Source organism: Mycteria americana, chromosome 1 (assembly GCF_035582795.1).
Source record: "Mycteria americana isolate JAX WOST 10 ecotype Jacksonville Zoo and Gardens chromosome 1, USCA_MyAme_1.0, whole genome shotgun sequence".
Taxonomy (NCBI): Eukaryota; Metazoa; Chordata; class Aves; order Ciconiiformes; family Ciconiidae; genus Mycteria; species Mycteria americana.
Genome location: NC_134365.1, coordinates 89,764,584 through 89,783,258, shown reverse-complemented (window position 1 = coordinate 89,783,258; position 18,675 = coordinate 89,764,584). Strand labels below are relative to the sequence as shown.

At 38.8% G+C, this 18,675-nt stretch overlaps 1 protein-coding gene across 8 annotated transcripts in view; it reads right to left on the bottom strand.

Moving 5' to 3' along the window:
- Window positions 1-18,675, bottom strand: part of MAN1A2 (mannosidase alpha class 1A member 2) — a 158,481-nt gene that overhangs the window by 121,210 nt on the left and 18,596 nt on the right. For all 8 annotated transcript variants that reach the window (XR_012777073.1, XR_012777076.1, XM_075511580.1 and 5 more), the window contains exon 2: window positions 8,036-8,291. Coding sequence is in view for 6 of the 8 variants with exons in the window: in XM_075511580.1 (XP_075367695.1) it covers window positions 8,036-8,291 (256 nt within the window). In the remaining 2 variants the exon portion in view is untranslated. The remainder of the gene's footprint in view (window positions 1-8,035; window positions 8,292-18,675) is intronic.

Genomic DNA, 18,675 nt, shown 5'->3' with positions numbered 1-18,675 from the left:
GCTATCCCATCTCATTAAACTTAACAGCTTTTAAACTGCACAAGAAGCAAGCATGATACAGCCAGCAGCTTCAGTCATTTCACAACTGTAGCTTATTTGTGTGAACACCACACCTCCTTTGAGCTGAATTTAAAAAGTCTACATACAATTAGCACTGCCTAATTACATGACCCTGTATCACAACAAATACAGAACAAGTAGTAGAACAAAAGTTCCAGAGAACTCAGATTTTCCAGTCTATCTTTGAAACCTAGAATATAACTACTATTTCACTCTTAAGTTTATTTAACTGCACTTGTGTAACATTCTGGAGAAGCTTTCTTCCATCTGACAGGCTTAGCCAACAAACATCATCCTACCACAGAATGGTTGCATTTGGAAGGGACCTCTGGAGGTCATCTCATCCAACCTCCCTGCCCAAGCAAGGTAGTCTGGAGCAGGCTCCCCAGGTCCATGTCCAGTCATCTTAATGACTATCTCCAAGGAGGGAGACTCCACAACCTATCTGGGCAAACTGCTCCAGGGCTTGGTCACCCTCACAGTAAACAAGGGTTTCTGATGTTCATATGGAGCCTCCTGTGTTTCAGTTTGTGCCCTTTGCTTCTTGTCCTGTCACTGGGCACCACTGAAAAGAGGCTGGCTCTGTCCTCTTTGCACCCTCCCTTCAGGTATTTATGTACATTGGTAAGATCCCTCTGAGCTGTCTCTTGTCCCAGACAAACAGTCCCAGCTCTCCCAACCTTTCCTCAGACGAGAGATGCTCCAGTTCCTTAACCATCTTTGTGGCCCTTTGCTGGACTCTCTCCAGTACGTCCATGTGTCTCATACTGGGGAGCCTAGAACTGGATACAGCACTCCAGGTGAGGCCTCACCATTGCTGAGTAGAGGGGAGGGATCACCTCCCTCAACCCGCTGGCAATACTTTGTCTAATGCAGCCCAGGATACAATTAGCCTTCTCTGCTGCAAGGGCACACTGCTGACTCATGTTCAACTTGGTATCCACCAGGACTCCCAAGTCCTTTTCTGTAAAGCTGCTTTCCAGATGGTTGACCTCTGCATATATTGGTGCATGGGGTTGTTCCTCCCCATGTGAAGGACTTCACACTTCCCCTTGTTGAACTGCATGACATTCCTGTCAGCCCATTTCTCAAGCCTGTTGAGGTCCCTCTGGGTGGCAGCACAATGCTCTAGCGTATCAGCCACTCCTCCCAGTTTTGTTGTCAGCAAACTTGCTGAAGGTATATTCTGTCCCATCATCCAAAACATGAATTAAGATGTTGAACAGGATCAGACCTGGTATTGACCCCTGGGGTACACCACTAGTTACTGGCCTCCAAATAGACTGCAAGCAACTGATCACCACCCTTTGGGCTCAGCCGTTCAGCCAGTTTTCAACCCATCTCACTGCCTGCTTATCCAGGTCACACTTCATCAGCTTCTCTGAGGATTTTATGGGAGACAGTGCCAAAAGCCTTACCAAAGTCTAGGTAGACAATACACACTGCTCGCCCCTCATCTACAAAGCCAGGCATTTCATGGTACAAGTTTATCAAGCAGGTTGACCATGACCTCCCCTTTGTCAATCCATGCTGGCTACTCCCTATCACCTTTTGGTTGTTCATGGGCCTGGGAATAGTTTCCAGGATTAGCTGCTTCATCACCTTCCCAGGAATAGAGGTAAGGCTGACCAGCCTGTAGTTTCCTGGGTCCTCTTTCTTGCCCTTCTTGAAAAGAGGAATGACATTCACTTTCCTCCAGTCTTCAGGCATTTCCCCCATCACCATGATCAAAGATTATCAAGAGGTCTTGCAATGACATCAGCCAGTTCCCTCAGCACTTCTGGGTACATCCCATCATGGCCCACAAGACTTATGTATGTACAGTTTGCTTAATTATTCCTTCACCTGATCCTCTTCCACTAACAGTATGTCTTTCTTGCTCCAGACTTTCTCAGTGGTCACCAGGGCATGGGATTCCTGAAGGTCAGTCTTACCAGTCTAGACTGAGGCAAAAAAGAACCTCAGCTTCTTCCATGTCCTATGTCACCAGGTCCCCTGCCTAATTCAGCAGCAGGCCCACATAGTCTTTAATCTTCCTTTTGTCACCTGTGTACTTATAGAAGCCCTTCATGTTGCCTTTGACATCCCTTGCCGGATTCACTTGCAGTCAGGCTTTGGCTTGTCTAATCCCACCTCTGCAAGCTCAGACAGTATCTATGTATTCCTCCTAGGTTAACTGTCCCTGTTTCCAACTTCTGTATGCTTCCTTTCTGTGTTTGAGTTTTGAAAGAGCTCCTGGCATTTTTGCCTGACTTCCTGCTCATTGGGACAGACCACTCTTGAGCTTTGTGGAAGTGATCCTTCAATATTAACCAGCTTTCTTGGGCCCCTCTTCCCTCGAGGGCCTTATCCCAAAGGACTCTACCAGGCAGACCTTTGAACAGGCCAAAGCCATGCTCCTAAATAAAGTTCAGGGTTATGAGCTTGCTTTTTGCCCTTCTCTCTCCTTTCAGGATCCTAAACTCCACTATCTCATGGTCCCTACAGCCAAGGCTGCCTTAGAACTTCATATCCCCAACAAACCCCTCCTCCTTTGTGAGTATGAAGTTTAGCAGAGCACCTCTCCTCGTTGGCCACACTATCATTTGGAGGAATAAGTTGTCATCAATGCACTCCAGGAAACTCTTGCATTGCTTATGCCATGCTGTGTTGTGCCTTCAGCAGTTATTGAGTTGGTTGAAGTCCCCCATGAAGACCAGGGCCTGCAAACATGACGCTGCTCCAATCTGTCTGTAGAGTGTGCCTCATCCACTTGTTATTCCTGGTCAGGCAGCCTATAGCAGACACATACTACAATGTCACCCATACCAGCCTGCTCTTTAATCCTCATCCATAAGCTCTCGTTGGTTCATCCATCCCCAGGCAGAGCTCCAAGCACTCCAGCTGTTCTTTCACATAAAAGGCAACTTCACCCCCTCATGTGCCTGGCCCAGTCTTTAAGAGTCTGTATCCCTCCAGTGCAACACTCCAGTCACGCAAGTCATCCCACCACACCTCCGTGATCCCAACAAGATCACAGCCCTGCAAATGCACACAGATCTCTGACTCATCACGTTTAGTCCCCGTGCCGCATGCATTACTGTACATGCACTTCAGAGAGGTACCCTCACATGCTGATTTCCCAGAAAGGGTTTTAGGGATTTCTCCATAATGGTGCCTTGTAGGCACTTCCTTGTTTATTTGCAAATGCTAGAGCTGACCCTGCTTAAGCCCTGTTTTGCTGATTGTGTGATCCCCTTGTCACATCACTGCATGCCCTTTGCTCATTCACCCTGTTAGCCACTCCCTCACAGGGCTACTGGTTAGTCTCACCCTCCCCCATCATTCCTAGCTCAAAGCCCTCCTTATGAGGTCAGCCATTCTGCTGGCAAAGACACCTTTGTCCTGCCTTAGTGAAGTGGATCTTACTTCTCCCAGGCAGACCCTGCAAACAGGGTCCCATGGTTGTAGAACCCAAAACCCTGCTGTCAACATAAGCTCCACAACCAACTGCTGATGTGCACTGCCAGTGCTACCCTCCTCACACCCTTTCCTCTTACTGGCAGGATGAAGGAGACCACTACCCGGGCGTGCAGGTCCCTGACAATCACCCTCAGAGCTCTGTAGTCAGTATGAATGCAAAAATGATACTGGATGTAATACAATACATACTGACTTGTATGTAAAACATACATCCACATTTCAACAATCCAAGACCTCTGGACCTTCAACAATCCCAGACCTCAAAACATTTAAATGTTTAGAACAAGATACATATACATAGTATCCTGCATGGGATTAGTACTATTATTGGATGAAATACTCTGTTTTAATGAGCATCTGAAATGAGTGCTGGCAGTAAGGCAATACTGTGAAATCTTAGGCTGAAATGAAAGAAAACCTGAACCCTGAGTAGGGTGAAAAGAATAATAAAGTTTCCCTTATTTGACTGGGGAATTTAACTCCAAGGAAAGAAAACTCATTTTAAAAAAAAAGCACTGTCTGTAATGATTACACTTAAACTGGAGAAAAAAATTAATATCCTGAACACCATTTAAAGGACATAATAATGGAAATTAAGTGCCAAAAATTCCTAGTGCTCATGCAACTTTTATCTAATTTAACTTGGAAAGGAAGCCAACAACTTCCAAAAGATGAGTTTTGTTCTTAACTTCTTTGCATTAACGACAATAAAAAGACACATCTTAAAATATTTTTTGAAAATTATACAAATTACATCTACCCTCTTATAAAACCATTTTCTCACCTTTTACTTAGTATTAAAAAAAACACTAAAATATTAACACAAAGCTAAAGTGTAGCAGCAAGAATAATCTTCGGCTGTGTTTATTTTTAAAATACTAATTAATTAAAAACCATACCATTTTTTAAAAGCCAGAAAAGCAAGCTAATATACTAGAGAAGTGCTACAAAGCATGTATGGTAAGCGTGTGGAAAACCTTTACTTCTCAAAGTTGTTACTGTGCATCTAAAATAATCAGCCAACTCATAAATAGTCCTCATTGAAATAACTGAATTAATAGCTTATTAGAAGAATATAGACAAATTATACAATTCTGTGAATTAGTTACAATTGAGAATACAATGTAACCCTAAATATAAATATTAGAACCAAAGACAAAAACAAAACCAAGAGATGCAGATTCTGCTCTTGGTTTATTCCATGACCTTAAGAAGCCTCCCTCTCTGTGCTCAGTAAACATTCCTATTATATAAAGCTTTCAAACGTTTTACAAAGTACTCTTAAGAGGATTACACAACTTCTTTTTACTTTTATATGCACTTAAAAAAAACCCCAAAATATGTATTTTTAAAATAGTTATGTACTGCAAACCCACTTTTTATACAAAGATTGTTAAAAAAGACTTCACCAACTTGTTCTTTGGAAAGAAAAAGTAGTAATAAGTTTTCTGTAAAAATTATAGAAACGAGATCCCCATTTGGAAGTTTACAATTGGGAAGAAGACTGGAAAAGAGCCATGTGCACACTACAACTTGTAGCCCAGTTCTACAGAGTTTTTCACGATTTGATACTAGGCAAAACAGCCTGTATAAATTCATTAATTTTGTGAATTTAAGCAGTCTAAAGCTGTTCTGAGAGAGTGGAGTTCCTCAAATATGCATCAGGACACTTCAAAGTAAACCAAGGCATAAGCCAAATGCCTTCTTGGGACCACCTGGAATTCTGAAGCCAGATATGCAGCCTCCAAAGAGCTAGCAGTTTCCCTGTGCTATTTTTTTGGTCTCAATCCAGGCAATCATAATGCCTTGCATATCAGAAATGCTACATAAGCTAGGTGTAGACCTATGTTAGAGATACTGTGTCCTAGACCTTGTTCTTTTTTTTGCTAAAAGTCTCTATCTCATCTACAAAAACTATTTGTATTAGTCCACACTGGTTACAAAAAACAATGAGAGAAGACCTTGGCGATGACCATAGCATATTTCAAAATGCACTTTGCATCTCTGGAATTGCTGCAGCCTTCTGTGATACATCTGATGCTGTCAAAAACAGGTTTCAGGCCAAGTATTATTCATCTGACACTGTTGATATATATTTTACCTCAGACACGTTATACTCCTTGCAACATAGCAGATGCCAAATTCCAGAAATAAACATAGAGGCCAAACAAAAATAACAATGCGCCAACAACGGGTTCTTCAGCCTTATCATGTGTCCATTCTCAATAGCGGACCTTCCACTCCTGTATTCTACTCCTTCATGCATCTAGCTGTAAAAGTGGTGATCTGCTGCCCTACATCAAAGAATTCTGGAGATCACCTGATAGCTATAGTACTAGCAAGATTGACTCAATGAAGGCAATTCACACAACAAAAGACAAAGTTCAGTCATGCTAGTATGATCCTGGACTGTTCAAGCACAGTGGTCACGCTGTTGAAAACTGTACAGTACAAAGGTATGATTATCCTGACTGAAGTACTTACCCACCTAATACATAGTCCCATAAAATCTTTGGTCTGCCTATGAAAAGCTACACCTCAGAAACCACAATAGAAGCCATTAACAAGTTATGCAATAAAAAAAAAAACCCACAGCTTGTCACTGTGATTCACATGTAAGCTGATCACCAAAAAAAAGGAGTAAGCCTTTTACAGCACAAGATTTGTGGCAACTGCAGCTAAGGATCACCAGAGTTATTAAACTACACTGGACTCCTTACTTACAAATTGCTATACCTTCAGGTTCAAATCAGCAAGAATTGTCCAAATTTTACTACTTATCCATGCCACCAAGAAAATTGTCATTCTGTATTAACCTATAGCTTCTCATCTCCTCTCTCAGTCTACATTCTGACAAAACAACCTCAGAAATGCAAATACTAATTTTCAACCCTGCCACTAATTCCAGGCTTGGTCTATAGGAACTTTAGTTGATTATTTCTTCCAGCTAGTTCTTCACTGTTAGCTGTGCTCAGTACTTTCACATTACTTGGTCAACTCAATTTTATTCTACCCATCAAATCCATCAGTGGCAAACTCAAAGGTATTTAAACACAGTAAACTGTAGTTAAAATTAAAGAAGTGTTGACAACTACATGACCATACCATTCACCGTTCATCTTCACCCTTCAGAAGACATTTTGAAAAGCAAGATTCTCTGTATATTCTCACTAAAAATGTTTGAGGACAGTTTTGAAAAGCAGTAGAGCCTTTTGAAATTCACAATTCAGTGCTGTCCTTTGGGAAACAACCCTAACTAAGCAGGATCAAGGGGGTCCAATATTCTACACACAACTTCTCAGTCAAAAGTGCTTCTGCAGAATCACTAACAGAATAGGCACACCTTCTGGGGAAGGATTTGCTACCTGAGACTGAAATAGTGATACAGCTCCATGCTGTATCACTCATGTATCACAAGCAGTTGTTCATTATTTGAAAAGAGTGGATTTCACCTAGTCATCATTAATATTCAAAGTAAAATTCCAACTTGGCTGATCTACCCGCGGCATGGTACATACTCCAGCTGCAACTCCTCCCTATTATGAGGACAGGTGTATGACTGACTTATTTTTGTTTGGTTTTATGAGCTAACTAAACCCAGATTACAATTTAAAAGAAGATTTAGCTGATGTAACTACTAAGTGCTGGGGTCCTGGATGTTATTTAATTACAGAGCCTGTGCTTGTCTACCTCTAGCCTGAACCATTCCTGCTCGCTAACCTGATTTTTTAGGCATAAAACTAATCAGATTGCACAAACGAAAGAGAAGGCTGTACAACGTTTCTGCCATACTAGTTAGAAGTACAAACTCAGAAAAATGCCTGGTGATAACGATAGGAAATTGGCATCACCAGGGCAAAAAAGGGCAATGAATCTCATGGGCAACCAGGAGTGGAAAGGATAAGACCAGGAACAGCAATTCCCATAGCATAAGCTGCCACAGAACCAAAAGCCTAAGCCAAAATCTTAGTTTAAATGTTCTACAGGTCAATAAGGTAATCTACTTAAACTCCGAGTTTTTTAGACCCATTTAAAACTTATTTTGAAAAGCATGTGATAATTTGGTAATCTGCAGATTTTAGCAGCAGGTCATTTTTTTTCCTGTCTTTTCAATCCACTTTTTAAACATTTTATAATACCTTGTGACACACTAACATATTCCATTCTTTGAATGGAACCTGACAAAGTCAGGCTCTACTTTAAAGCTGCACTTGTTGCTGTCCCATGTGTTAATGACAAACTCACTTTGAACCCACACCACTAAGTTGAAAAAATCCTTAAAATCCTTTTTTAAGTTATTATCCAGTGAAATATTAACACCCCAACACCAGGAAAAAGCATGCAATAATGCTGATGTTCATTAATACTTGATATGCACTTTTAGCTTACTGTTTTAGCTTACTTTTAGCTTACTGCTTTTCTTGTTAATATAAATAACAGCAACTAAACACCATACAAATAACTGCTATCAGATACAAGAACAGGCAGGACCACATCATCATTGTCATCTTACCTCTTTAATTTTGTTCCTCTTCTCTCGGATATCCGGGTCTGCTGGTTCTCCACTGTTTATCCCTATAAGATTTGGTAAAGGAACAGGGGGCAGTGGCTTGCTGTCTTTCTTTTTCAACTCTTGCACTACTTTGTTCTTTTCTGTCTGAATCTCAGCTTGGATCTCATCACGTGATTTCTTCAATTTCTCCTTAGCCTCTTCCAGAGCCTTTTCATGATCTGCTCGGATCTTATTTCTCAGACGTTCCTCTTCTTCTCTAGAGACACAAATGCTAGTCAGCATCTCATTACTAAAAACACATTGCTTATAAACAAACTGCAGCTTCAAAACAGAAGCCACATCCCAAGTTGGTTTACTCTAAGTAATTCTAATGATTTAGACAAGTTTACTGGATTATGTTAGTGCACAATGCTACACTATTTTTGCCATGAACCCCAAAATAAAACAGTGCACACATCAGCAACACTATTGTAGAAAAATGCGTCATAGGGGTTTTCTAGATTATAAATTAGCACCTTTGCTTGTCTACTCAAGAATTTAGAGCAGAAAAGCCCTACATCCTGTACTTCAACTACAGGATGTGTGCAGAGGCACATCTAGCAATCACTCGGTTTAAAAAAAAAAATTCAGAAGGGCTCTTCCTCGCCTTCTGCACAATACATGTGCACTGTACACAACTTGTCAAGATGTGAAGTAACCACTACAAAAAAATTGCAGTCAAGCCTTTTATTAACAATGAGGTGTGAGCTGCAAGAGATGCAAACCCCACCACTGCATGTTTTGTCTTGAGTTCATAACTCATTATTCCAATCAGTATGGTCCATAAGCCTCAAGTTAAATGCAGAGTTAATTATAAAGCCATTTAGGAACAAAAGAGCTTTTAGTAAAGCATGATTTTGAAACTCACTGTCAACAAAACCAACGTCATCTTGGTTCTAAGCACGATTTTCCATCATGATCTTTAATGATCAGTAAAACTTTTGAGATTCACACACAAAATGAAGAGTGATGTTTTAAAGCCTGGGTTAAACAAGAGGTTATTCTAACAACAGACAAAAATGGCCTGTTTCAGTCCTAAAATATTTCAAAGTATGAGAAAGATACACATCAGATTCAATATAACACAACTTTTTCAAGCTTCTTTAAAACAGAGTTGCTCAATGACTAATGTAAGCCAAAATAGTTGTAGGGATTTAAAACAAGCACTAGTTACAAAAAAACCACACTCCCTCCCTGTTTCTTCCCCCAGGCAAAAATATTTTTTCCCCTCAAAGAGCATTAAGGAAAAGACAGCAGATAATGGAAAGGAAAGAAAGCAAGCAGCAAGCCATGTAACAGATATCAAGCTTGGCCTAAATGCTTTTAGGAGGAACTGAGCCACTTGACCCATAGCACTTTTTTTTCCAGTATACTGAAAACATACCAATGAAAAGGAGCAACCACCATTTGATATGTGAGAATTAGAATAGAAGAGTTCAGTTGGAAGGGACCTACAGTGATCTAGTCCAACTGCAATTAAAAGCCAATCCAAAGTTTACAGAAAAAAATAAACACAAGATTGACAACTGTTAACCAACCATTGACAACAAAAATAGGAATGTATCTACATATTTAAACTGGGATATTTTTCCTACAAAGGTTATTAAAAATATTTGACAAAGTCTACGATAAACCAGTAACATTTCCAGAGATACAAACAAATTTTAAGTAACTCACTGGGGTGATGTGTTGGAATATTCGGGGATATGGACAGATCTTACTGAGCTTTGCAAGTATAACAGAACTGTTTTTATTAATCTCATAGATCAAGATCATGTCATGTCTATGATAGAAAATTGTTTCACCCTTACAAAAAAAGGGGCAAAGAATGAAACTAATTATGAATAACTTGCATAGTGTCATGATACAGTAGCATTGGAGCAATCCCACCAGACAGGTCCATTTTATGCAAGGTTTAATGACTGTTACAGTCCTCTGCCTAAGGAGAGCTGATGTTAAGTCAAAGTGCAATAAATCAAGCTTTTAGTTCCAGAAATCCACAGTTCAAACCCCCAGTGCATTAGCCCTGACTGCTATCTCATAAACATCCAGTATATTTTTAAGTTAAAATTTATACACTTCTTTGCTCCAGTCTTTGGCTTGGGCTCAAAAGCTCAAATAGAGACTTTTTTTTGGCACATATTTTATTGTCAGTTTGACAAAGTCTGACATCACTTGATGTCATCCAGAAAATAACTTCCCAGTTTACAGGCCAATGTGTGTAGCATGCAGAGGGAAAACCATGGTACTGTAACACAAATGCTCTCAGCAAAATGCATTGTTACACAAAGAGTGTTTTATTTTTCTGAAGTGCTATTAGGTTTGCATTGAAAAAAAGTTATAGTAGCATTACTACCTTTATGATATTTCAGTACCAAAACACAATGCAATGTTTTAACAGATGCACTGACTGAAAGGCATTCAAACTGAAGTTCTTCAGCTGCTTTTCTCAATATGACCCACATCACATCCATATTTCTCCCAAACAATAAAAAAAAAAAAAAAAATAAATGAAGGACTGAGCTCCTCACTTTAACTATCAAATCCAAGCTCATTAACACTGTTGAACAGTAACAGTCCTTCTCTCCCTCAACCGCAGGGCAAAGAAACAACTTTCAAAGTGGCAAAAGACTAGTCTAAAGAGAGAAAATACAAGTAATACTATTTAGGATAACTTTTACTTCTACTATGACCCATTTATGGGGGAAAATAACTTTCTTGTATTCCTGTAAAGTTACTCACATTCTATTGTAGCAGCTATGTGCTCAATTCAGTAACAAAAGCAGCTGAAAACTTCTATCAACTGTAAGGTGTGAAACTTCTGTAGTCTGTGAAGATCTGCAGTCTGAAAAGCTTTTCCAAGGCTAGCAGAGGGCTCTGCATAAGAGGCAGCTAGAGAGAATGAGAATGAGGTCGACAGAACAAGACATCATTCCCCACAGTCATGTTCTTACAAAGAGAGAGCATGCTGTACAGGAGCCAAAGAGATGGCTTACAGAAAATGAGAAATAGGAAGTGTTACTGAACATTTAAGAATCAAAATGCTTCAGTGTGGGGATAATGTATTTTGGAGGTACGTTTCTCATTTTCAAAACTCAGTTTCTGGAGGCAAGTGACGGCCTTTACCTTCTGACTAGATCTACTAACATTTTGTTAATAGATACTGAAATTCTTCTTGCAAAGGATCAACCATCACTGAAAAACCTGACTTTTTAGAAAAACAGGGTAACAATGTATCTCAGACGTTAATAAAAAGATGTTCAAGGTATATCCACATAAACCTAATTTGAAGAGGATGCTTTACAAGGAGTGTGCTTTACTCAGAAATGTTTTTGGTAAAATCTATGGTTAACCTGCATGTCCCCAAATACGATCCCCCTGTGTAAAAAAGATTAATGATATTCAAGTGGTTATCATGAGTCTGACTCACTAAAATGAGTCACTGGTGATGTGCTTTGTGCACCTTCACGATTTTGCACCATCAAGTTCAAGTGCCATGAAGATTTTGCTTTTACCTTTCCTTTAAATTTTCAGTCCCAGGTGCTGCATGCAACAGTAATAACAAAATCTCCATCAGTCTACCAACTTCATCTATTTCTAGATTCAAACTACATGAAACATCCATAAATTGGAAAACAAGTTTTGAACGCACGTCTGTTTACACTGCAGGAACCACTATATAAACATACAAAAGCTGTTGATTTCTACAGCGCTATAATCCAATTAGTGTCATTAAGGAGGTTTGAATAAGTCTACTTTCCTTCAGTCACTCAGCAGAATACCTAAGTGTTTGAAAAAAATACACAGAGACTCAATAGAGATGAAAAATTCTAGCACTAACTGTATGATCAGCTCCAAGTCTTCCAGGAAGTGACATTTTGAGACAAACGTAAGAAAACAGTAAGATGAAGAAAAAGGTCAACAGGTATTTGAGGCAGTTTACAGGAGATAGTACAAGAGCTTCTTCTGCAGACAGATATTCTCTATGCAATTACCAATGATGGACAGCGTAAGCTACAAGAAATGTCATATTCTACGTTCCAGCTGAAGACATATTTTACCAAATATATTCAAGTATATGACCTTAATGGAAGAAAAATCACAGCCCTAAATACCAATGCCACATGTTTCTTCTGAGTTCTTAAGCAACAAGAACTAAGTGAAAATACAGAATAAAGTTAAGAGAAGATTGAAAATGTGTGAGCAGCTGACACCCCCCCCAAGTTACACCCAGACACCAACAAGCTCCCCATCCAGCATAAGAAAGAGTCAGCAACAGTTTAATGCATGTGGATAGCACTACATTCAAATACTCAGAGTTAAAGAAAAGAGACCTCAGAAGGGATCAATCTAAAAATATAAGATTGGAAAGAATCCCAGCATAAACATGTATACCAAAATGTGTCGAACAGTTTCCCTATCCAAATTCCCAGCCCACCACCCCACCCTCCCCCCACTTCTAGGCAACATAAGCAAACTCTTAAAATACAGAGTATTTTGAGTAAATTTTCAAAAACCTTACCTAACAGAAAGCTGCTGCTTCCTTCTGGTCACCCCAACAGCTTATTTTAAAGTCTCAAGACAGAGGTTCAAGTACCATGAAACTACAGCAGTAGCTACTTTAAAAACAAGCAATATTATTAAAAGAATCAGTGATTAGATTATTTTTGCCAGCAAGAACCATAAATAGACCTAATAATTAGAATCTGAAACTAGAAACAGGTGCAAGCTTTTTAAACAATCACTGTAATTAACTATTGCAGCTGCTTATGCAGGAACACTGTACACTCTCAAAGCATCCACGAGCTGTTTAAATGTCATTCAGAAAAGATTACAAATTATATACGCTTGATAACTGAATCACTAACCAAAACTCAATGTGCTTTAATTATGCACGCAGCAGCGAGCCTTCTGAACTTAACAGCTACTAAAGCTTCACTTGCCAAGACAATGACTTTTAACATAAGTCTCTCCTATCTGCTGTGACACAAGCTCTTTAGAAACTGAATTGCAAAAAACTGAAAATGCTTTCAAACTTCTTCATAAGATTCAAATTAAAAACAGGAAATAAAAATTAGAATGGAGTCAAGAAAAGAAAACTGGCCACCAGCAACTGTTCTCTCACTAAAAAGCAGAGCACTGGGTCACTATAGCAAAAGGACCACGAGTTTATTATCATTTGGATTTTCAGCAGATGGATAGACAAGAACTGTTAAAGCACATAAATATTTGTGTAAGTCTGTCATGCAGAAACAAACCCCTGTGTGGAAATTATGAACTTTTACCCTTTTGTCAAGTTTAATCTTCAACCAGAGGCTACTTTCAGAGACACAGTGAAACAAAAAGATAGGCACTAATTCAAAAAACAAAAAACAACAACAAAACACCACCACAAAACTTTGAGAGTCAGCGCCTAAAAAACATTTCACATTAACTACAAAAGTCATTTTTCCCTCCAATCTTGCAGCATACATGATTTTATAACATCCACACATATTATAGCCCCATCATGCTCTCCTATTATATGGAGAATATACATTCATGACACACAAGGACACTGGAGATACATATACTGCCCCCCCCCATTGCCCAGAAAATTAACTCAAATGGCAGATTCCTTGAGTGGTTTCTTTTAGACAAAAGGTGACAGTAGAATTTATTTCTAGCAAGTGGTTAGATTTGCATATGACATGAGTACTGCTCCTCAGACACAAGCAACATGAGACAGAGTCCTTATGCAAGTCCTCTTATCCCTCTCCATGCAGTTTCAGAAGTTTTTCCTCTCACTGTCACACTTTTCCTTGACTTTTTTCATGTTCCTATTTCCTGCCTTCCTTTACTATTACTTGTACCAACTTAGGCTCCACTAGCCTGCTTTCTTGGTCTTCTACAAAGGCATGGCCACCACTGAACACCAGCCCTCCTCACTTTCATCATTCAACTTCTTTGGACCATGCTAGGGAGGGGAGACGAGAGAATTAAACTCACTGACACAGGCACTCTCCTTTAGCCCTAAATACCCCCTCTTAAATTCCATGTAGACCTCCTCCAAACAGAACTTCCTTCCACTTCTGTGCAATAAATGATGTCCCTAATTGATCTTTTGCAGCCAAACCTTAGACCAAGAATCTGGGCGGTCAGCCACCTTCATCACTACTCTCAAAAACTCTTATCTCTATGATGGAAGCTCACCAATCCTGTTTCAGATCTGCTCTCTTGTCTAAATGAAAACCTCAGTCTCTCACATTTCTTTGTCGAAAGCTGGGTGTCACCTTCAAGCCAAAAGAACTCTAACTTAACTTTTAGTCTTCCTCCCACATCTTTTGCTCAGCAATGGAAACTTCTCCATTGCCCTGATTGCCAGTGTCTGGGTATTCTTCCCATTTCCTAGAACTTGACTACACCTACATTTTTCTGCTGTATTTCCATGTATTTTAAATGCAGCTTTTCTTAACCTATACAGTTAGAAGCCCTCAGAACTTGATCTTGTTCTGTTCATCCAGCAATTGCTCGGAAAACAATCCACATAACTACTTGCATCCTTACATTGCCTTTCTGTATTTTTTTTCCTGCAAAAACTGCAATTCATTATATGTATTTTTCTAGGCCAAACAGAAAGAAAACATGGCTATTTCTAGATGTCTGATATGTTAAATTCACATATTTCATGCTGATCATTAAAGGCCACTGCTGCTTGTTATTCCTGTATCTGTGTCTACCCAATTGTTTTCCTTTGTCTTGTAATTTAGGCAGGGCCTTTGGAAGCGGCTCTGGAATGAGGACAAGCAAAACTCTTGGGGAATATATTTAGAGAGAATTTCAAAACCACAGATTGAATGGGCACACAGAACTTGCAGAAGGGAGTGGAGAGTTGAAGCACATCCTTATGCATGGAGAGCAAGCCCTCTGCAAAACTGAAAGCCAAAAAATTCCTTAGCATTGCTAGGTATCTTTTATAAGATTTTGGAACATAGCCAGAATCTTCATAAATCATCATAAAGTAATACACCCAATTAAATATTTCATTAATAAAGTGCATCAACACCAAAGACATCTCTTGTTTTCTTTCACAGTGATAATAAAAAGTACAAAACATGCCTTCCAGTTAAGAATAAAACAGTACAGATGCCACTATCAAATGCAGAACATTATAACTTTTGAAGGAAAAAACCATGCAGGGAAGGGGTCATCCTTCGGGAATTATTCGCTTCCTATGTTATAAATGTTAACATGAACAGAATTGGCAAAATTTGTCTTGAGATTCTGTCAAGCGCTATGACCATTAGCAAAGGCATTTGTTCCTCACCTCTGTCTCCAGCAGCCATGTAATCCCAAGCATCAACTCAGAAAAGGAGGAGGGTGCAAAGCTCAAGTCAATGGCTTTCTTGGGACCTGAAAGCACTGTCATAGCTGCTACAGTCAGCTTAAGTTTTACGAGTGAAGAAAGGTAGATATTTCTACAAACACTTCAACAGTTGCATTCATATTAGCAGCCAGGCATTTGTCAACACTAAAGGATCACTAGAGACTGTGTAAGAAATTTCATGTAAGCTTAAAATGCTTAGTTTTGTAGTTACAGTATCAGCTGAAACAGATTTTCAGAAGAATCAGATCAACTATTTCCGGAAGAAATACGATACTTTTTGAAGACAACAGTAATGAATGCAACTTTCATTAGTGAGGAGCAAATAAAAAATATAAATTACACAACACGTTACACAAGTTTTCAACTACATATAAGGAAACTCATTCAGTTTTTAGTGTCTTAATGTCATTCAGGTACAAAAACACTTCGTTAGGAAAAAATAGATGCATAAAGTTCAACAATGTAGAGTTTTCAATCACTACAGCTCTATCAAACACATCTCATTTAGATCCTTTCTGCTTATATGATTTAAAAGAGAATACAATTAGATTTTCCTCAAGGCACTAACATATAATCAAAAGTAGGCATTATTTCAGAATTTTTGCTGATTAAAGAAACTTCATTTAACAACTGCAGCTAATTACTTCTGTGCAGAATATTATTAAGCCTCTGCAGAACAAGGTCTTAAGTCTGATTGTCAAAGCACTTACAATGCTAATATACAAGAAAAAAGTTATTTTATTTTTTAGGAATCAATCTTACTTCTAAAAAAGGACACTGAAAAGCCTAAGCCTTACTAAAAGTTTATGAAATTTACGATCTCTTCATGTTTTATGAAGAAACCTGAATGAGAAGAATGTTGCTACCTGCTCTGTGTAAAAGGATTTTAAATAGCTTCATATCTCCCAGCACCATACTGACTGGAGCATTAGATCTTCCTTTCCAATTAGTACCCCAATGAGACAGATTTTTATTAAAGTAATAAAGATGGAAGAACTTTACAAGAAGCAGAATTGAAAAATACATATAGACTATAGGAATAAGAAACAGAAAAAGAAATCACTATTGAACAAGAGAATTGAGTAGGATAAAAACTTAGAAATAAGCAAGATAGTAAGAATGAACATCTGGAAATGGAGAGTTTATTTTGATGTGGGATTAGAACAGCACCAAAATAAAGTAGGATAATTTTAATTCAAAACTGCAGAAGCCTACTACAATTAACAATGTCAAACCACAGAATTTTCTACTCTAAACTACTCTAGGCAGCTGGAAGCACAGCTGTTGTACAAGTTTAGATATGTATTTAGCAATGTATCAGGGTATTTACACTTTACTCACCACAGTCAAGTTTAAGACAGTATGGACAAACATCTTGCATGCTGTATTATTTATTGATCTAAAAGACAGCGTGATCAAGGCAGAATAATACATAGCTGGTCCTGTGATACTGAGAAAGCAATTACACAGAACTGAGTTCTCAGGCAAGGGCAGTGCGTCATCTCTGCTTCTTATTAAAGAAGGCATCTTTACAAACAAGCAAATTTACATATCGGTCAAAGCAGTCCTGCTAATGTTGATGGCACAGATCAGATACAGAAGCATATGCTCAAGCAGAAATAAAAGGAACCAGAGCACTCCATCACAGCATCAAGCTCTTAAATATTATGTCCAGTCTACTATTACTGCCAAAAACTAAGTTTTCAATGGAGAAGGAAAAAAAAAAAAAAAAAAAAAAGACACACAAACCCAGCAACACGAGCCAGGAAGGAAAATACAAGTGGTGCATTCTATGATTTCACATATACCACAAAAGTTGCTGCACAGTCCGAAGCATTACTGTATTTTCCATACCACTCAAAGCTCATCTTTTTCAGAGGCCATCATGCCACAATCTTTATAAAAGTTGTTTATTTTTCTTTATTCCATATAAAATTAAATACATACACTCATTTTTCACAATGATAAAAACAAACCTGCTTTGATGGCAACTTTTTCCCAGGAAAACCACAGTCCTACTTAAGCTGCCCAATATTAAACAGAATCCTAAAATTAGCCAGACTTAGATGGCTAGTTTTAGGTTCAAAAATAGATTGAAACACCTGAAAACCAAGAAGATTACAGGTGTCTCCTACACTTTAATTCTCACCCTTTTGAACACATGTAGAGCCACATTGAAATTGAATGTGCAAGTGCAGAACTAGCACTTCCTACGCTATTTAACATTTTAACATTCTCTGGAGTGAAAACTTTTGGTTTTTTTTTAAATATAATTCTTACATAATCTTTTACCTAAAGAAAAGGAATCATGGGTCCCTTTTTGTACACCAGCAACTGTTTCAGTATATGCCCTACAGAAGCTTGCACTACAGTACTGACTTACTACTCCTTCACCCTCTACCTAGCTATACTGCCCGACAGTTGTGCCAAGGCAGGATGCTGGGTTCATAACCCTAGATCTGTACAGGAATTTTGGGAGTAGATAGGGGCAGAAACAAGAATGGAGTGACAGCAAAGGAACTCCAATCATATGTGCATTACACACAGCATCCTTGCTCTCCCTTCTTTTCTGATCTTTGCCCCCAGAATTACAAACCTCCCCGCTTTCGCACACGTGATACTCCCAGAGGAGGAAAAACATTCCTGGAGGCATGCAGAAAATCTTCAGCAGTGATTCAGAGGACCCAAATAGCCTCCAGAAATTGAAAAAGTTTTAAGTGGGAGCCTTAGCCAGCTGAGAAATAATTCTTCCTTCTGCATACTCACATGGTAAAGAAAGAAATTTCTTAGCACATATATCGATTATAGCATGCTCTTGTTCAGGTAGTTTAGCCCAATAACAGAACATGTGATATTAGTTTGACTGATAAGCTATGAAGAGTTTCCTAATATTTCACATGAGATAGAGAAACAGCAATATATGAGAGACCGTTTAAGCAAAAGACCAACAGGATTTTACCTGTTTACTTTCACAAGATAGAGCTTGAAAACACTCCTCCAGCAGATATCAAAGGCTTGCTGAAATCACTATGTAAGAAGGTCACAGAGAAAGCTGCAATTCCTTGCAATGGTAAGTGCTAAAAATAAACATATTAAATACTTAATATACCAGGACAGCCTCACTCTCCACATGTGGTAGAACAGATGACACTTCTGACATTCCACATGGACATTATAAGCTTGTTCTAAAATGAAAGAAAAGAGGGGACATACTTGAAAAGAATTTGCAAAAAAA